This window comes from Caloenas nicobarica, chromosome Z, assembly GCF_036013445.1.
Source record: "Caloenas nicobarica isolate bCalNic1 chromosome Z, bCalNic1.hap1, whole genome shotgun sequence".
Lineage (NCBI taxonomy): Eukaryota > Metazoa > Chordata > Aves > Columbiformes > Columbidae > Caloenas > Caloenas nicobarica.
Window position 1 is genome coordinate 27,344,663 of NC_088284.1, and position 21,331 is coordinate 27,365,993.

Below are 21,331 nucleotides of genomic sequence, written 5' to 3' on the forward strand. Positions count from 1 at the left end.
ACAGATGTGGAAAGGCTACTAAGTAGGTTCAGGTATCTTCCTGCCGTTGTCAGCTCTGTTTAATGTGGAAAGGCTAGAACTTTTCTGGGATTTTGAACTTCTTCACTTGACTTGGTCCCTTCTTGTTTCTTGACTCCTTTTGCTGTTTTTTTCTCTGGTCACAACCCTTTCTCCCCTCTGTATTTCACCCCTGGTCTGTGCTGGCTGTCTTCTCTGTCATCTCCTGTACCCCCAGAGGAGTCTCTTAACAGCTTTCTTTGATACAAATTCATGAGATAACACTTGAGCTCGCTCCCCCACATCAAACACACAAGCTCCCACTTCCTCCTTCTTCCCTTTTACTGACTGATAATGGATCAATTCCTCTGTGGTTTTTGTTCGCTATTATTTTCTCCTCCAAAGATCACTCTCTTCTTCCCTTCCCCAACCCCGCTATGACCCTCATCCTGTGGCAAAGGTGACTGAGAGCGGCCCTGCCCTGCCCCGGGCCTGAGCCTGCAGTGAGACCTGTCCCAGGGCTGTCCCCAGCTCCTCGGGGCCTCCCAGCCACTGCCTCACCAAGCACCTCATCTGGCCATCTCCTTTGTCTCAGCCTCCGCTTCCTTCACAAGGCATTTGCTCCTGGAGACTCAAAACGGGTGCCTCTGCTTCCCAGAGATCTCCCGTCCCCCAGCTGCCGCAGCCAGCCCTCTCCCATGTTTCCTTCCCAGGGATCCCCCCTCTGAGTCATGGCTCTCCAGCACCTTCCCATTTCTCTTGGCGTTTACAGGCTCCCTCACTTTTTCCAGAGCCCCTCTGTAAACTCACATGTTCCCACATACCCTCTTGTGCCATGACTCACCTTCCCAATCTAACCTTCTAATTATTTACAATTGACAAAAAGGAACTGACATGATGTGGAGATGATCAGGTGTGAGGATGAAAAGCTCAGTGTCAATGCTTAGAGAGACAGAAACAACATCATATATCACTGAATAATCCTGTAATCACTCTGTGCACATTCTTCTTTCCATAACCCTTGCCTGACACTCTCACGCCCTGTGTCCTGTTACGAGATATCTAACCTCAATTATAAGCAGAGACAATCCACTTTCACAGCCATGGGTTCTCAGCACTAACAGAGGTTGGGGTGTCTGAAAATCAGGCCAGCTTTTTTCATTTGCTATGTAAAACATCATACACAACTGTTGCAGCCTGTGCTAATACATAATAAAAGGCATTTAAATTATCATGATTTGTCTCAGCTGCCTTGGATTTCCTGTACTAAAAAGTCTAGCCTTTCCTGTTCTATCCACTTATGGTACCTCATGCATTTTTTACTGCAGCTATCCATGACTTAATGTGATGGAAGGCATGAGAAGCTGGCCTTAAGGATGATAAGCAAATTGGCTTTTTTTTTTTCCTTAGAGGATTAGACTTGCTTTGATGGCATAACCTTGCTACCTTTCTTCCACTCTTATTGACTATCCTCCCCTGCCACAGCCTACTTTATAATGCACTATACTTCCCCATTCTCCTCTCACCAGAACCAGTACTCTTCACCCACTGGATCCAGAATTGCACTACAAAAGCCCTGTCTCTCTCTCTTCTCAAGTGAATGACAATCCAAAGCCATAAACCTCCTTTGAAATTTTCAGTGTCATTATTCATAATAAGTAAGGAAAAAAGCCTTGTCACCTTAAGTTACAAATTACAGAGGCTACTTTTAAGAACGGAAAACTCCATATGTGTAGAATTTTTGTGAACTGTCAGAGTTTACCTATTAATTAGATTCTAATGCTTATGTCTGTGAAATCGATGTTTGAAACATGAGCAGGAGCAGGTAAGGTCTTCCTGAGTCTGCAATAAGGTTGAAAAGGTGACCTCAGAGCTGCTTTTATTCATCTTGTTAACAGTGTTGATGTGGTTATTTAATGGTGAAATGCTGTGGTCCACAAGAATATCCAAGATGACCAGGTTCTAAATGGGTTATTTGACTTACAATAGCACTTAGAAGGCATCTGTATCTAGGAAGACCTAGCTGTGTGATAGGTTATCAGCCCCAAACATCTTAAATTCTGGTAAATAATTGAAATGAGCTGATGTTTATTCCTTAGGGTGGGACACTGAGAAAAAAAAGAACAGAAAATCAGAGGGAAGGTAGAAATGAGATCTCCAAGATGGAAAAAAAGGATTAGCTGAGACCTCTAGTAATAATAGTAGTAAAGCACTAAATATGCTGTGGAGCAAGTATCTTGACTTTTTTTTTTTTTTAACAAAAATGGTTTACTTAAATAAAATTTTAATCGGAACTATTTATCCATTCAATATCCACAGTCAGGATATGAGTATTTCTCCAGACTAAGTCTAACAGCTCCGTAGGAAAATTGGGCTTGTTCTCTGGTGGGAAGGCTACAGAGGCTGTGCTGAAGTCTTTGGGAATGATTGGTGAGGAGGAAGGAAGCATCATGCATGTCTGGGGCTCTGGGCTGACTACTGGTTCCCTTTACTTTCTTTTGTCCACCTCTGCCTAAGATTCTCAGCATACGGGAAGACACCTACCCACCCACTCTCGGAGCACAGTTGTTCCACCCTCTTTTTTATCTGACTTCGAAATTATCAATGGAAAATAAGCAGTTGTTTTCATGATCATTCAAGATAAGCAAGGCAGAGCATAAAGTAATCTTCATTTCTGGCCTGCCACAAAAGGCTGCATTACTATATTCTGGCAAAATGCTGAGGAGTTTGTTCAGTCCTTTCACTCAGAATCCATCATGGCAGCAACTGTAAAGTACCTTATTCCTTTTTAACCACTGTAGAAAAAGTGCTCAGTAACGCTACCTGAGCCAGTTTGGTACTGACAATGCTTCTGTACAAGGTACTGTTGATTTCATCAAGTTGTTTATGTTCCCATCATGACAGTTTAAGATGTTTCTTCAAATAGTAAGGAGCAAAGAGCAGTAAATGGTCAATCAAAAAGGTACCTTACTCCTGTTCAGATCACATCTACATGATGGGGACAGCATAAAATGTTTTTTCCCCATGATTTCACAGCAGAGAAAAAAAACCAGCAATGGTTTCAAACTTAGCCTAATTCTATACCATCATGACAGAATCTTTCAAATCAATTTTGTTTCCATACAGAAGCTAATTTCCATGGATAAATCCCAGAAGCAAAATCTTTACATTCTACTATAGTAATTTCCAAACAGTGATGAACCATGATATTAATTTCCAGTACTGTATATTTAAATGGAATTTAACCTCTTAATTTGCATGTATCGGTCTAACATTGTGGCAATTCATACAAAGACACCTCTGCCACTATTGATGTTAATAAGGCATAAAGACTATAAAAAGAGAAAAAAATAGTATAAAGAGTATATATAAGAGTATAAAAACAGAAAGGAAAAAGCTATTGTCTATGCCATGCACAATTGTGGTTGATTCCTTAGGTATGCATCTAGCTGGGGGTTCATAATTATCTATAAGCACCTGTAAGTCTGTGTTTGTTTCGGTTTTGGTTTTTGTTGGTTTGTGTGTGTGTGTGGGTGTGGGTGTTGATTTGTTGGGTTTTTTTTTTGGTTGGTTGGTTGGTTGGGTTTTTGGTGGTGGTGGTTTTTTTGTGGTTTTTGTTTGTTTGTTTGTTTTGTTTTGTTTGAAAATGGACATTTACATTTAGAATCCATCTAACCAGACAGGAAGTTTGCAGTTATTGATGGGTAGCTGAAGGATCATTCTCCAATCTGACTATATAAAGCTATTTCATTATTTCTGAAAAGTCACTGAACCTTTTTCTAGTTTCCTAAGTAACCTGGAAAATGACAGAAATTTTATTCAATATTGCAGAACACCATATGACCCAAATTCTATTTTTTTCTCATATACAGTATGTGAAGTAATGTAATGAGACGGAATATCTTCAGAACACCTTAAATGGATTACAGAATGCCCTAGAACACTTGAGTGACTAGTGGCATCACTGGGTAATATATTACATTAACATTTAAGCATGACCTATTTGATTTGTTTCCTTGACTTGTTTGCTACTGGCAGGTTTGCTCCCTGGGCTGTATGTATATGTGCAAAAATATATTTTAAGATTTGATAAAGATGTTATTTCCTGTGTCCTCCACTCATACCTGAGAAACCTATGTGCCAACTTTTACCTAATCCTTTAATCCCCGTATTTTCATTCAAGTACATACGCTCCCAAGCTAAACTCTTATGCTGTGTTTGCTCTTGTTTTCAATAAAAAAGATTAGGATCACTGTCTGACAAGCATAAAATCCAGGCCATAAAACTTTCTTTCAAGAGAATGTAAGACATTTTTTATATAGAGTAGTGGACAAATACTTTTCTAATATTAATCTTCCTATATGAAGAATTACAACAGAGTTGTCATGTGATTGGGTAAAGAAGGTCAATTAGTGCAGTACAGTGTCTTATTTAAGTAAGGATCCACCCTGGAAAAGAATTCCAGAACCTTTGTTCCTGATGCAAGTTCTTATATTACGAACTTTAAAGCAGCTTTCCCTCCTTTGGCTGAGAGAGTAGGGCAAAGGTACTGTACTTTGAAATGGGTATTTTTCCTTAACCTGATCTAAACATCTCTCTTATTTTGCAATATGAAAATAAAAAGTGAGTTAAGGATTCAGAGCACTAACCAGGAAGATACAGAAGGATTTAGAAAATACCAAGCATCCTGGTACCACACACACACGTCATATACAAATAACTGACTCAACTGTATTTCAGTGAGGTGCATTACAACTGTGCACAACCTACTGACATCCTACAATAGGATTTGGGGCCCTTACATCCACTTTTAAACATCTTGCACTTGAAGTCAGTTTATTTGCTTACACCAGCCTGAATTTCAGCCATCAAAAGATGATTTTGATTCTTAAAGACATTATAGCAGATGAACTAAATGTTCATACTTTCACCGGCACATGGACAAAGAAAGAACAGTTTTTCTGTTGAAGTAGTGAAGTACTTTAGCTCAAGTAATTTTTTGTGTTTCAAATGCACACAAACTGTATGCTTACTGGTGTAATAAACAGAGAGAGATATCTTTCTTTGTAAGGGAAAAGGGCTCAACAGTGGCTCTATGTGTGCTGCAGAATTAAGGAAGTCATGGCCTCCCAGGAATAAAATCAATCATTATCCCTTGACAAAAGTAGACAGCTGGGAAGCTGAATTCTGCTTGCCATACCAAGTACATATTTTACTTCACTGAACTGCCTAGAGTTACATTTATGAATCCTTCTGAAGAACTCAATGAGGTCTTCCTGTCTAGACTTGAGAAGTAAATAAATATTACCTAATGCATGGTTTTAATACAAGGAAAACAATCACATTTATACACACTTGCTGCAAGATGAAGCAAGCCAGTACTCCACTGCTCACTATTTTGGGTTGACATCTGTACTTTGTTTAGTCTGCACTTTATTACGTTGACTGCTGGCTCCTTGCATTCAGCTGCTTTGATTGAAACACTGATGGCAATTGAGGTCTGTCTTTCAGAACAGACTTCAGTTATAAAAAGATCAATCCCAATACAAGTGATTAATTACTGCTTGCTGCTGCATCAGAACAATTGCTTGAAGACTGCCATGTGTTTATATACAGCCAGGTGCTACATAATATCTAGAGCCCAGCCCACAAGATGTCCCCACCCTTCCACTGGGTCATGAGTGCTCAAACTATGCAAATACATGGGATTTTTAACTGACACATGACACTGCCTTCAGTTTAGGGAAGCAATTGCTCCAGTAAGTGTACATATATTTGCAGTGGGACCGCACCAAGTGGCAGGCCAGCCCTATGCTGTCCTCAGCTATTTTGAGCTACTTTACAGAGAACTTATGGAACAGCCTAAGGGGTAGTTGGTCTTGGTAATTCTTGTGGTTGTCTAATGTTACCAACTTGGCAGACTAAACCCAAAGCTGATACTAAGTCAGCCTTTAATCTTCTAACCATTTAGTTTTACTTTAACAGGTTTACTATTTAACTAAGGCCAGAACAATGACACAATAAAGTACAATCTACCATTGAGGTGTAAAGGTACTTCAGTCCTTTGGTGGTCAAGAGCAATGCTTCCACAGCAAGTAAGAGAAGGAAGCTATACAACTCATTATCATAGCTACTGTCCACCCAGTATCATCCAGAAGTAGGGAGTCCTTTTCAGAAGTATTAATTCCAGAATGTAGTATCTTGAAGAGATCCATACTTTCATTTTTAGGCCCTAGGAGAATAATCAAGTGTTAAGGCCTATATCCTTACTCTGCAAGCTCCATCAGCAGTTGCTTGAATCAGCAGCAGCCTGGTGGTGCTTATGATTATGAGTGTGCATAAACAGAAACTGCTCCTGATTAGAGCATGTCATTCATATCCTGAGCTGTAGCAGACTTTTTAAAAACTGGTATAAGGAAAGCAGACCCCAAGATTTTTCATAATTCAACACACAGCACATGAAGTTGTATTGTAAAGAATGGAGAATGATGCTTCAGATTTCCATTCTCTTTATTGCCAACAGATTTATATTTAAAATGTCAAGTCAGAAAAAAAAAGTCGTATAATAAATACTTGACTTTAGGCTGTAATAAATAAAAAAATTAACAAAGAATGCACTTTGCCAGCCACGAGTGTGGGCATTTTTGAAAAATAAGGAAAAAAAAGAAGAGTATGGCCATAGTTCACAGTTAAGCAGCCAGAGGCTGCTTAGTACAATTATCCCCAACAATGTAGCTTCTCCCTTCCCTCCCTTTCCAGATGCATATTCACAGTTTAACTCCATCAGAAATGCTCTCTTACAGAGCAAGCAGTCACACTCTGCTCAGAGTTCAAGTCAAAAATATCTTTAACACATACATGAAGCAAGGAAAACTACGGTCCGAAGAACTCCTTGTCACACCATTTTAATCCAACAGTAGGTTTAGGCTTCCGTCTAATAGATGTGTGCCCAGCACATTATGACTAGTCAAGTTTTCGTACCACCACACATCCATCATCAACATACTAGTTGCTCCATCATCTCCACTGCAGATTTCACAGTGAACAAGAATGTCCATTTGGTTTAATGAAGTCAGTCCCTTCAGTTACATCGCTGCAGCAGCATGTTCAGAGCATATTCCATTCTGTGTTTTAGTTCCAAAGAGCATCCAGAAACCAAAAGAGTTGTCAGACGCAACGTTGTGGATATCCTTTCTTCATTGATGTAGGTAAGGAGATATTCCTCACTCTGATTGCAAATGATGATTTTCGTGTGATCATGATAGAAGTTCACCTGTAAAAGAGAAGCAAGTTCCTGTTTTTATAGTTTCTCCTCTTTCTGGCACTTATCTAGTTTTACTGCATTTAAGTATTTTAGAAACATCTTCTCCAGTGATTCTGCTAAACTTACTTGAAACGTGCCATCATTGAAGAGCATCATTAATGCTTTATCAGATTTAAGCCACTGTAAGAGGTAAAGCCTGGGCCTGCGTACATCTGTTAGGCTGGGCAAATCTCCTCCCTAGGAAAGCAAACAGACTATGTTAAGCACTCAGTTCACAGGTAGTGTATTTTTAGAGCTCAAGATCCAGAAGGTGCTTAACTTACATCCATGAGATTCTCTTCCATGTAGTGAGAGAAATACTTCAGTACAGTTACTTGGCTAATGAACTGTTCTGGAGCCTCTGTGGCTGCAAAGACAGAGCACTGGCCCAGCTCAGCATAGTAGTGGACAGTCCTGTAAGAAAAGCAAGGAAGTTAAAGATAAAAGTTTTTCATGTTTAAACTGCCTTAATGAGTTGTCAGTTTTGTAATCATTCTTACTTTTTGTCTGGTAGAAGGCTCATATGTGCCCCATTGTTGAAAAGGACACCAACAGTGTGATCTGACAGCTGGTATCCAAAGCCATACTTGTTAGAATAGTCCACCCATTTTGTAACCCACTGGAAGGATGCTGTCAGCTGTTCTTTGGGAATGCTGTCTGCTTCTGGCATGTTCTCCAGGCATCCTCGCAATACCCTTGCAACTGTATCGGCAACGCTTCCCATGGTACTGTCTTCCAGACCTGAAAAAGAAGTATTAGACTGACATGAGCATACAAAGAGAAGACTTCAATTCTAAACCTTTCAGTTATCTAGACTGCAATTTTAAGTTTAGCCTTTATGGCTTTCCAGTTTTAATTATTCCAAAATATTGGCTGTAAAATTTAGAGCATCAAAAATAGGGTGTTGGGAGGAAAGCAGCTGTTTGTTTCAAGCTTCTAAGTCTGAGACACAGAGAAAGTAAAGGTGAAATTTAGAGACTAAGTTTTGCTGCACTTACATTCACTGCTACTGCTGCAGCTTCCCAAAGTTCCTCTGACTATCATGCGAATAGAGTCTCCAATCTGCTTAGTTTCTGGTAATGCTCCCGGCTTTGCTACTGTTGTGGTAAGAGGCTGGATCTCCTAGAAGACATCAGACATGTAAACATCAAACATAGCACAAGCCAAGGTTTATACGCAAGTTTTGCATGGCTTTGTCTCACAACAAATGATAAGTTCTAGGGAAACTGGTATTAATGTTTCCAGCAAGTACAAAGAGATGCTGTTAGACTGAGCTTAAAGAAGCACACCAGGTCTTTCCATTCTTTAGATCCTCAATTTGAGTCTTACATGCCATTAATCAGTCCTCTATTCTCCTGCCCTAGCAAGAGAACAGCTATGTGCAAGTCTAAAACCAAATGCTAGGAGTTAGATCTCAGCAATTTATTCTTTAAGAAGTCCTAGTTAATCACGAACTGAAGCTCTGTATTTGCAGTATTGGGAAAGAGCACCTGGCAGACAAGTTACCACATAGGTGACAATGGAGTCTAGGCAGATACTATAATTACTCAAAAGCCAAAATTGATAGTCTCTCTACAAAGGCTACCATACCTTGGTGAAGCTTGGTTAAGCCCTATTAAAGCAACTCTGCTAATCATTTAAGCTTGATTATGCTGTGTACAGCCCCAGCTTCGATATCCAAGGCAAATATAATTTAATTATAGCTACTCCACCCAACTGTGACTGGATTTGAATTGAAGTGCACTCGCATTTACCTCCTCTGTTCTGTGTTTCTGGGGCTGCTGAGTTATCGATGTCTTCTTTAAATCATGCCTGAGCTTGTAGATTTCTTCATCTTCTTTAGCTAGTCTGTCTGTAATAAAGGAAAAAAGTACATAATGCTGCATCGGGAAGTGCTGTTCAATTACAAAAAGCCTAACAAGTAAGTTACAGAATGTATATTGTCTCCCTCCCATAGCTTCCTCTAAACCAGATAGTTTTCCAGAAGAGAGGTGCAACTATACACAAATCACCAAGATACCATACTTTAATAGACATCACAGAATAACAGGTAGCAAATACAGATTTCCAGTATGCCGTAAGCCAACTTACATAAGTAAATACTGCTTAAGTTGCAGGCTACCATCTATACTTGGTGATAAAGAGGTCAAAATTAACCCAGGGAAGGTCCGAGACATAAATACAAGTGCTCTGCAGCTATCTCATGGCCGTACATTACTAGCATGACATTGACAGCATAGAGACAAGTTTCATGCATAGCTACAATCCACTTACTGTGTGTGTCAAAGTATCTGGCTTTATCCTTTTTACCACCAAAGAGAGCAGCAGCTGCTTTTTTGAAGAAACTTTTAGCAGGACTTGACAAATGGAAATCAGGAACAGTGTGACAACAGCTAGCAGGAAGTCTATCAGGTGTAAAGCCCTGTGGAAATGAGATTCAAAAAAAATTGTTAGATCAGAGTGCAATTTTAGGTTGGATATTTTTCCAGTCAGGACACTAGACAGTACAAACCTGTAAGAAAAATTCATGCCGAATTATTTCATCTAAACTGGGCCGATCTTCAGGATTTTTTGACAACATGCTAGCTATTAAGTGTTTCGCAGGTGCCAAGAGAGATGAAGGCAGGCTGTATCTTGCTTCCCTTATACATCTGTATGTTTCTTTAAGATTTGTGGTCTCAAATGGGGGTCTTCCCAACAGCATTGTATACCTGTTTAAAAGCAAAGGAAACCATTCTTTATTTCACACAACCACAATATTTATCTAGTACTACTGAAAAGGCATTGTCTGTCTCCTAAGACTATGGAGAATATCTGCACTTGGGCTATACCTGTTTGAAGGGTTGCAAACTGATGCAGTACTGCATCCCCTCAGAACTCTTAAAAGCCTAAGCTGGTGATAGAAATATGTAATTTCAAAGGCAGTGAAGTACTTACATTACACAGCCTAAGGCCCAGATGTCAGATTCACAGCCGTGCCCTTGTTTGTTGAGGACTTCTGGAGAAAGGTAATTTGGTGTGCCACATATTGTTCTGCAAATCAAAGAGGCCACAGAGCTGGTTAGTATTTCAGATAAAAAGAGGAGAGAAACTAATTTTCATAGGGCAGGTTTTCATCTCAAGTTTGGACAAGAACTTGGAGACTCCTAAGGAGGAGCTGTATGAATGTTAATAGTGTAGACTTGTTTCATGGTGTCTTCATGATATGGGAACAACAGACTCATATCTGCTCTATTCGTCTGCCTCTTACTCAAATACTCAGAGGAAGGTAGAAGGCAAAGCACAGCAGCCTGTTTTCTAGAAGGGGAAATCTTGAGCTCAAGAAGCAATTAGTTTCTGCTACAGAACAGGATTTCTCATTTCTAAACGAATTTGGTCTCATTTACCAATAGACTTTTTTTTTTTAATGCTCCTACCTCCTCCTGTGCTCCAGTGGTTCCAGCCTCGCTGCCAAGCCAAAGTCACCCAGTTTTAGTTCCATATTCTCATTAATGAAGAAGTTACCTAGCAGACAGAGAAATTCCAGTTAGTCCTTTTCTTTCAAGGTAGGAATGCACTTGCCACAGGTGATGAGTCATACTTTGTTCAAAGCCAGAAGCTAGCCAAGATTTTTTTTTCTTTTTTTAAGTAGGAATGCTTGATGGCATCCCTTAAGCACTCCAAGTTTCCACTGTAAAGACAGACCGAGCTGATTCTATTAATTAAGCTATCACCATGCAAGTGTGAAGTGTTACAATGCTGACAAGGCTGGAGGAGCGTCAGCAAGGTACAGAACTTACCTAGTTTGAGATCCCTGTGCAAGATTTCCTGTTCATGAAGATACTTTAGCCCTGACACAATTTGCCTGAGGTAGTATCGTACTTCTGGTTCTGTCAATACCTTCCTCGCTTTTAGGATGTGAGCCATTGACTGCAGAGGAAAAAAAAAAAAAAAGGCAGAAATGTCCATGAACATTCACGCACAGGATTCACCTTAAGCAAATCAATGCAAGAAGAAATGACAACTAAAGAAGCCACAAAAAAATACCTTTTACACATGACACATTTAAATTACTTGCAGATTCCAGGTAAGTAAATACTGGATTTCTCCCAGTTGATGCTCACCCTTCTACTGCAGTACTCCAGAAGAATGTAAATATTCTCTCTGTCTTCAAAGTAGTGGTAAAACTGCACAACATGTCTATGATTAAGCTGCCTGTGCAGCTCAATCTCTTTATCAATCTGAAGAGACAAAAGGAGGACAAAAAAAAAAAAAAAAAAGAGTGTTGTTAGCTTTGCATCCACAAGGTTGAGCAGATAGCTCTATCAGAACCATTTTGGGAAAATGGCTGGGCAATCCAGCACACAAAGAGAATCTGAGGAGAAAAAAAGTCATTCATGCACACACACCTTTTCCCTTTGATGAGGTTTTGCTACTCTGCTGTGAGGAATGATTTTTGCAGCATAAACTTTATTTGTTGTCAAATCTGTCATCTCATAACACTTGGCGAATCCACCCTAGAGAGACACATGAGAAAAAAGCAATTATAGTAGGTATGAAAGAAGTCCCACACTTAGTCATTCACCAGCTCATGTATTAGTCAAGGAGCGCAACTTCCTTCGCACAGAATAATTTGTTAAAAGACAGGTCTGAGGTTCATCGCGTATCTAAAGCGCGTTGCAGCTCACCCCCCGACCCGCATGCAACAAAGTCATTTTCGTAGGCTTCCCCGAGCCGAAGGCGCGATCCTGCTCGTATTTAGAGGCGAATATGAATCGGAGAATAGGAAGAGTGCTCGGACCCACTGCGTCTGGAACGGGGCAGCCCAGGGGCAAATCGGACTCCGGACAGGTCGGGTACCAGGATGGGGGGCGGCAGTGCGGCGCACTCCAGCATCTCCCGGGGCAAAGCAGCCCCGCAGAGACAGCGCCCGCCGCACACACCCTGTACCGACACCCCGCAGCGGCGCTCCGCACCGCGCTCCGCCGAGGAGGGCAGGCGGCCTGCGGCACACCGGCCACGTCCCCGGGAGGGCAGGAGTCCCGCCACGGCTATTACCTTTCCGAGCACCTTGCCGCGGCAGTAACGCTTCCCCGTCGTGGGGTCGGTTATAATCCGGGAGACCTCGGCGGCGGGATGGGCGTGCTGGTGCGGCTGCTCCTCCGCCTTCTTCCTCCGCGACTCACCGCCGGCTGCTCTGCCCAGAGCTGCCTCGCAGCCCTTGGCGCTGCCGCCGGCCGGCGGGTATGCGATCGTCCGCAGCAGCTCCATCGCCGCGCCTCGCCGGCTCCGTCCCGCCTGCCCACCCGCCTCGCCTTCCCACCCTGCCGCCGACGCGCTCTCAACACCGAACGGCGCCCCGGACCGTCGCTTATATTGCGGGCGGTGGCTCCGCCCCGGCGCTGCGGGACGGCCCCGCCGGAGCCCGGCTCCGCCCAGCGGCTTGGCCCGGCCCCGGGGCGGCCCGAGGGGAGCTGGGGCGGTCGGGGGTGGATTGCTATACCGTGCCGGGAGATGTGGCGGCTGAGAGGCCGGAGCAGTTTGTCGGGATGGGGAATAAACCCCGGCAGAGCCCTGGGGCGGGCGGGCGCTTTGGTGATCGGCCCGCGACGAACTGCAGCTGCGGCGGCTGCTCTGCCCACCGCCGCCCCCCGGGGAACCCGGGAACCTCAGCACAAGGTGTATTTTGCCGACTTGGCTGTTGGTGCTTGTGGGGCAGGAGGAGTTTCTGGTAGACAATCAGTGCTGTGGCTTGTATGAGCTGCACCCTCACATTGCTGTTGCTGCACATGAGGAAAGAAGGAGTTTTTCCCACCTGTGCCTGAGCTGCTTCACCACAGCAGAGAGCCAAGGGCTGGTTTTTATCTCAGCATGAGGCTGTGGCCCGTGGGCTTGCTCAAACACTGCAAGTCATTGAGATGCATGCCCCAGTGCCAAGGAGCTACCCCGTCCCTCCTTTTGCAGGGGCAACCTGTGGCTAGTGATGCCCCCAGAGCTGTCTGACAACAGCCAGTTCTATAATCTTATTTTCACATGCAGAAACATTTCCTTAAACATCCCAAATGCACATAAACAAATCAGTTTTGAAGACCTCTGAAGACGATTGTAGTCCAGGACCTTGGATCTAGATGTTTTGACTACAGATTGTTGAAGAGTGAAGTGTGCGTAGGGGAGAAAAGTTTTGAAATGTGAAATAGTTTTGCATTTCTCTCATTCTGAAGAAGCAAAAATGCTAAAGTTCATTACTTCCGTAATTTGTTACACATTTCTGATGTTTTACTTGCTTGTTGGCACACACTAAGAATATTTCTGCCTGCTTTCGTTGCTGGTAGAAATCAAAGTCTGGTTGCTTTAATACAAGTGACTCTCAGATCATGTAACTACAAATTATTTCAGCGTCAGTTTCTGGACATATTTCAGACCTTAAATTAACAGCAAAATATATTAATTTTACAGTGTCAACATCAGGATGCATGCTTTATCAGAACACCCTCTAAAACAGTGAAAGTGAAGAACACCAATATTTAAGTTTCTCTAAAGAGGTATTGCGTTATGCAGGTAACACTGCTCAGCTGTCAAATATATTGGATTGTGTAGAGACTATGCATCTGCCATTTTTTACTGGACATGCACTCCTGCATGCAGGTGTCTTACTTCCTACCTCACTCTGCAAAGTCTAGTCAAGTCATGTTAGTATTAGTAATGATTAACCATAGGGAAGGAGGTAAAAACAAGAGGGAAGACTTGGGATACACAGACTGCACTCAGTCCTGTGCCCACTCACTCCTTAGCCTTACGAGCACTGGCTTCCTGGGCAAATATTGTTTCCTTCACACAATTTAACTTTTTCCAAATTAGTATCAATTATTGCAAAATAAGTTACTTAATGTAAACATGATTCTTGATGCTTTGTTTTCTGTCAGTAAATTGCTTTGGTCTGCTGTGCCGAAAAGGGAAAAGAGGAAAATAGGCGGGATAGACATACAAGTTTTCCCTCCACTGGAAATAAGTGGTACTGCACATGGTAAAACGCAAATCTAAGAACAACAGGCTGTGTCTGGTAATGTTTTAGGAGAGATTGTTAAGCTTGACTTCAAGAGAACAAAAGCACATGGTTAAACCTGAATATACAAAGTGTTCTGCTAAACAAAACTAGGACTATTTATTCTCACATACAAAGTCTTTAAGCTGTGTTCCCCCTAAGTTACAAAAGGCCATGAGGCTGCTGGGCTGCCCCATGCAGCCTGTTCTCTTTCTCTAAGATTGCCTCTCCCACTTTGGCAGAGTTATCATTTACCTAATGCTCGTCTAAAGGTGCCCAGTTTACCATACTGTTCATTGCGAGGTTTTACAAAGGAAAAGCTGTTGCAAGAGTAAGAATTTTTGACATCATTCTTAAACCCGAGACGAACTGTGTTTCTACCCTTTCTACCTCTGAATTTAATCCTTCGTCTTCCCTCTTCTCCGGTCTTTCCACTGTCTTGCAAGTTCTGTCCTGCCTCCTAAGTCCAAAGATGCACGTGTCATCAGGTAACTTCAGCTGTAGGTACTAAGTTGAATAATTCAGTGCTCCAGCTGCCTCTGAAAGCTCATGTGGTGGCACTTACATTTCTTACACTTACATTACTTACATTTCTTAGCTTCCATGAAGAGCTACTGGATATTGGGCAATTAATATATTTCACTTTTTCCCTCTAAAGCTGTTCTTGGAAAAAATAACATTAATGCAAAGGCTTGAAACTGACCCTTTCATATCTTGCAACGGGAAAGCCATCCTAGCCAGTGCTCTGTAATCTCCTACTTTTTTTCCAAGTTACATCAGTTGAGTGCTCAAGTGTACCTGCAGCCAGCATGAGAAGCTTGTTTGCAAGCTAGCTAAGATAGCAGCAGCCTTGTCAGATCGGTATGCGCACTGCAGTTACCCTGCCAAGAAACAGGGCAAGTGTAGCCCAAATTCAGGCTTCAGGCATGCCTTCTTGTCTCTGGCTCCAGAAAAAAAAAAAAAAAATTCCTTATCCCTACATCTTTATTTTGACACAAGTGTACTGCTTTTTCTTAAAAGCCTGATTATCCAGGATCTGGGAAGCCTGAGTGTGCATAAATCCCTGGGTCAGATGAGAATTGGGAATTTGACAGTCATAAGTGGCCTAATTACAAGCTTGTGGGAAGAAAGTCTTGGCAGGAACGACTTGTTCTTACCCTAGCATTGGGAAAAAGAGGTGTTTGAAGACTTAGATTTCCAGAAAGAAGTGCAGTAAATCCTGGATGTCCAAATCCCTGTGTATTACAGAGGCTTGGCACTGTGTTCAGGGCCGTGAATTTGCCAGGGCAACCAAGTACTTATGTGAAATCAGTACCAACATCATCTACCTGGCCTCCAGACTGTCTCACAACTGAACTTCCTTCCTGCAGTGACACCAATACACATTTCCATCACTGGTATCCCAGTCTGAACCAATTCACTGTGCTCCTACAGTCACACACACCCATAGTGGGCTCAGGTGGCAGCCCATGCTGGTTTGGCAGGCAGTGCTGGACTTCTGCTCAGCTGGCCTCATCACTTGCTTTCTGCTGCAAGAGCGCCTGCTCTCCTGCTTCAGGTTTGCTGTCGGCAGGACCCGTCTTTTCCACTTAGCCAGTCATGGAGTGCCCTCAGCTGCTGAAATGAAGTTATGACAGTTTGTCCGAAAAGAAGCGTATTCTCCTTAAAGGTGGGGGAAAACTAATGAGCCCCATGAATAGCATAATCGCTGGAATACGTACCAACATATAAAAGTGATAAAAACCACGCGGCATATTTCTAGAATATCACCCTATTGAAAATGTGTTATTAAAATTGTGGATTTTACACAAAATGCTTCACAATCCTTTGTCACTTGTCAGAGGAGAGAGTGGTTAATATCTGGAGAAACTATTGCTAGCCTTACCGTATTTTAGTGATTGACTAAGTCTCATTTCTTCTCTTTGCTTCTTTCCTAGCTCATTCTCCTCATTTCATTATTCTAGTTTAACCTTTTCTACAGCACCAGCTTCATAACAGCCTTTTCCCATCACCCCATATGGGTCTGTATGTGCTCTTCTTTTGTGTTCCATGCTTTCTGTATTCTCTAAGGCACTTGCTGTTGTGCTTCCAGTAAAGTTATCTTTTCACAACCTGAAGGGTATCTGTCATAGACAGTCTCACCAAGTAAAGTGTAAAACAGATAAAAGCTGAACCAGATACAGAACTAAACATTTGCTCTGAAGCTGCCATGCAGTTTCAGTGTGGCACCTCTGTGTAGGATTTTATTGTCACAGATCATCCTCGCACACAGGTGTGATACCATTTGTCCTTCCTAAGTCACTGCAGAGCTAGTGCAAAACACTTTTTTCTGCTATAAGTCATGTATTTCCATTTTCTTTTTTAGAAGCTTGGCAAAGTTTCCAAAGATCTGAATTCTTTTGCAGTTTCATTTGAAGTGATCTGCTAATTAAAAAGCAGGCAGACTACCAAGAGCTTAAGGCTATCATATATTTTCCCAGAAAAATCTCCAGAAAACAAGGTGCTTAGCCCAGTGGTCGCATAGGTTGTGCTAGTATTTGGTTCCTTTTGGAGTGGTGCCAAGGTCAGTTCCCACCTTGCCAGTTTGGCATGGGTTCCCTGGGGCTGGCAGGAAGGCAGGGCTGCAGTTGTGGTGGTTATAGGCTCCTGTATTAGGTCCCCAAAGACACAAAATTATTTTTATTTCCTGAGTACCTACATGGTTAGAATGGATGGCTGTCCCTAAAAGGTGTTCCCTCAGTGCAAAGATCAAGTATGGGAAACAAGATAGTTCCAATTGTTAGGGAATAGACTACTTTAGCTTATTGAATTATCTGGTATACTGCTTATTATAGAACTTGTTTAGAAACTGCTTATATAGAATTCGCTTGAGGTAAGTAAGTCTGCTTAGCGTAACTTCCGTAAGTTGTGAATCTTTGAACTTTCTGCTTTGTTAAGTGAAAAAGGCCACAGAGTCTTCAAGCTAGAAGATAAGGGGAGTTATGTCTTTGGAGATAAGTAATGAAACACAACTGCACCTAACAGAAGACAAAACAGAGGAATGTTTTGTCTCTTAGCAAGAACTTATTTTCTCCAACCGCCAGTGTAAAACAGCAAATGAAGGTCAGAAATTCAATTGACAGCCTGCCTGACAAAAATGAAGAGATCCAATGAAGAACGGCAAGACCCCAAACTCTGATCTTGCTGTTGGCCTCAACTGATGCATAGGGGGTGGGGACTTGGATTGTGGAGGTATAATTGTCCAAGATTTTTCTGCTGAGGGTCCCTCTTCAGGAGGCACACGTCTCCAGCTGCTTTACACTGTACCATGCAAATAAATTATTTCTTTTAGAAGAATTTCTGGAATCTATGCTTGAGTCTCTGTTACAGGAAACCTAGGGAAAAGTTAACTTCTCTAACACAATCAGGTTTCAGTGTCAAGTGAAGACAGTGTTGAAGAGACTCAGCTTTTTCTTACTCCTCACTGCTCTCCCACCCTGTCACTGTGCTGCTCGGGTTGAATAATAATCTCACAGCTTGATTTCAGGCACTAGCCCCTGCATTCAGGAAGAGCAGTTACACCTTCATACAGCCTTCTTCTAAGAGTGAAGTCAGACCACAGGTTTGCACGTTGTGGTATTCTTTTCATTTTGGTTTTTTTTCACAGCTTGACTTGTTTTCCTTACACATAGCAGACCGAACCAAAGATTATACTAACCTCAAAGTTAACAGTACTGCAAAAGTAAAGGCTCCAAAGCCTTCGCCTTTACCTCCAAGGTTGATGAAAATTGCTGTTTTAAACTTTGCAAGGCTAATAGCTGAGCACATGTTTGCACAGGCAATACTGTCAGATACATTGTTTCCTTCAATGCAATTCTCTATGGCCTCTATCTGGCCCCCTTGCAATGCACTGGGGAGACCCAAAAGTGCCAACTTTATTATCGATCCATAAGAAACAGTTTAACCTAATGACCATAAACACATGCGGATACTCATGCAGTGTCCTATAGGAATCACACCAACTGTTTCTCTGCCTGCAACGTGAACACTCCGAAGTGCTCATTTAGCCAAAGGGTGTCCACAAGACATTTAGTGAGAGATCCTGGCACCCTGGTCACCTGTTCTGCCAGCAGCAACTTTTTCCAGGTGTTGCTGTTACTTTTGCTGAAGTACTGGTGATTTTCAGTATGCTGTTGAAGGTGCTTGGAACTTTGTGAGACCAGCACTCTAGACACTGTGTGCCAGTGATATGACAATTATGGCTAGAATTAGCCTTCCCCCCCATATAAAAGACCACTACGCCCATCATGCAACTGTATCAATCATGCAGAAGAATTGAAGATCTGTGTGATGATAAAGCATCATGCCCAGTATTAGAGACACTTGGCTTCAAACCTGAGGAACAATCTGAGTAGTGTTTTGTGCCCTAAAAGAACTGTCTAGGTTTTTGCACTTTTTTGGTAGCACTTCTCAATGCCCAAGTATCTTAAACATAAACCCTCTTTGTTAAAGGAAATAATGCCAAAGGGTCATCAAAATCCTCTAAACAGAACAAAGAACTCACTACTTCAGTCGGCATTTTCCCTTCCTGCTCCGCATTCTCCTTTCCAATTTCAGTCTTCAGCTACTTCAGGACACAGAACAGGAGACAGTTTCCTACCAATTCCGCTAAGCACTTACTTTGTTTCTATGGGTAGCAAAGCAGTTTCCTGAATCCACAGAGCAGAAGTCAGGGTTACCAGTGTTCAGATAACACAGACAACGCAGGAACAGAGTTATGAGATATATAGGGTAAGAGCCCATGTCACAGGTTATCTGTCTCCATGACACTACTTTCTGTCAGAACAACTGTATCTGTTTTTCATGCATGTGTTGTCAGTCACTAGACATGTATAAGCCACTTCTGACTATATGTTACAAACGCGAAGCAAAGGAGAATAAATATTTAGGAGACTGAAAACATTTGTTGCCTTATTTTCTGTTATTAACTATGCTTGTAGAACAACAGCTACAAAGAACTAAATGTTCTGGCAGACGGGAGTACAAGTCATTACTCCCAGTCCTCAACAGTTGCGTATAATGTTCAAACTCACCAGGACCGTGATGCATGTCTTGATGCATGTCCTAGGTGTACAGGAACTGTGGGAAGTTAGAGCTGAAGGTAGAATAGTTGATGGTCTACAGATACCTGAGTTAACTGAGTAATTAGATACAAGCTAGTGCTTCTTTTCAGCACTGCAGGTAGTACAGAGGCTCTTTGCTACCAAAGCAAGATGTGCCAGAAGCAATCCTGAACAGAGCAGAAGAGATAGCCTGCTCAGGAAGGAGAAGTGGGCTGACAGCATCAGGGCCAAGTGAAGCAACCACATCATCTGTGAAAGAAGGGTATTCTGTGCTCTTTTGCCCACTGCGATTAGATTAAACCCAGTTAACATTTATTGCCTTTCCTAGAATTTTTCTATCCACCACTCTAATATCAAAACAACAGACTTAAACAAAAGCATGTGGAAAGAACAGTTAGCACCATATGTTACCATCAAAGTAATTTATCAGACATGATGTGACAGAGGCATGTGTGCACAGATTCTGGGTAAAGTTTTTGAGAATCACATTTTCAACAAGCTGTGTTCTCTCTTGCATACGTTAGAAGTTTTTCTAAGTGTCTCTTACCTCCATTTTGTTTCATACATAGATCAATACAGCTTTTCCAGGTAAGAGTACTTTCTATATTTATGTAAATATTTAAAAGTGACTAGCACTACATTTAGCTTATTGGAGTTCCACTTGTTGAAGCATGTCATCAGAACAGTAAAAATGGCCTCTAATGAAAGTTAAGGTATCCAGGAAATAGAAAAATATAAAATCCGGTCTGCTGGCCTCTTTAAGTATAGAAATGAGAGCAGGTGGTGGTTAAGACAGAATGGTTAAAAGAAAAGATAAACAAAAAGCATGCCCTATATAGCTAGGTATGAAAGCTAAAATCCCCACTAGATTTTTTTCTAGCAACTCAATTTGATCTTTTTGTTCTAGAATCCTTTTCTGATTGAAGCTATCGTTAGTATCAGCCACCCAGGGAAGGTAGGTCGGCCAGTGCAGCCCCTTCTGCTTCCTGAGTTCAGCTGTGTGCTCCACCAACGGCCAAAGACCTTGGGCAGTTATTTGACATCTGCTTTTTTTAACTAGAAAAACCAGTACCTTAAATAAAGCTTCTCATTGGTACGAAGAAAAAGCCCAGGGGAAGGCATTTGACAAGTGCAAAGCCAGAACAATGACTGAAAACCTGCTTGCAAAATTATTAAATCCACTAGACAGAAGGATAAATATTGCTCTCTGAACATGGAGAATCTGTCCAGGCGCAGTCACTGACCCCACGGACTGGACACACACTAGGGAGTAAAACATACATATGCCTCCCAGCATCATAGCAGATGCTTTTCTGCACACCCACATTAAGAAGAGGAAGTCAGGAGTACCAAAAGGGAAAAATAAGAACTCGGTTCCACAGCTACAAATTGACCTAGGTGTTTTGGCCAGCCCAGGGGATGTTTTGGGAAAGTTTGGCTCTATCTAATCTTTAGCTTTATTTCAAACTGAGATTTTAAGCAGGCTTGGGTTATGGCTTCTCAGTCAGCCTTTAATGTTCTGTATTACTTGACATGGGGCAGTTGTTTTTGAAAGTGGTTAATAGTCATTCAGATCAAGCACAGCAAATTTATTTGGCAACAAGTACATCACACTTCCTTGTCTAAAGTGCATAGTTGTAGCCCACAGCAAATGCAAAATAATGGAGAAAGATAATGCTCAACTGAACTTAAAACAAGGTGAAAATTGGAACACAAGTAGTTATTGCAGCTCTGTGAAGCCAAGAGAAGCTGCGGTACCTGTCAAAGAGCGAGAATGGAAGTAAAATATTGCAAATACAAGTTTAGCAACAGGATATGGTAGCTCAGCATACCACATGGATTATTGGAATTTTGAGATGTGGCTGAGCTAATTTTAGCTCTCATTTCAAGTAGAGCAGAGCACTTCCT

The 21,331-nt window shown here is 42.0% G+C and overlaps 1 protein-coding gene across 1 annotated transcript; it reads right to left on the reverse strand.

Moving 5' to 3' along the window:
* Positions 1-6,489: 6,489 nt before the first annotated feature.
* Positions 6,490-12,594, reverse strand: PLK2 (polo like kinase 2). The gene is made up of 14 exons (XM_065656088.1): positions 12,338-12,594; positions 11,689-11,796; positions 11,404-11,520; positions 11,080-11,209; positions 10,717-10,804; positions 10,238-10,333; positions 9,813-10,011; positions 9,575-9,722; positions 9,055-9,152; positions 8,299-8,422; positions 7,801-8,041; positions 7,585-7,714; positions 7,388-7,498; positions 6,490-7,270 (listed from the first exon to the last, which is right to left on the reverse strand). The coding sequence occupies exons 1-14, from the start codon at positions 12,548-12,550 to the stop codon at positions 7,079-7,081; spliced, it is 1,995 nt and encodes a 664-aa protein (XP_065512160.1). The 5' UTR covers positions 12,551-12,594; the 3' UTR covers positions 6,490-7,078.
* Between the last annotated feature and the right edge of the window lie 8,737 nt (positions 12,595-21,331).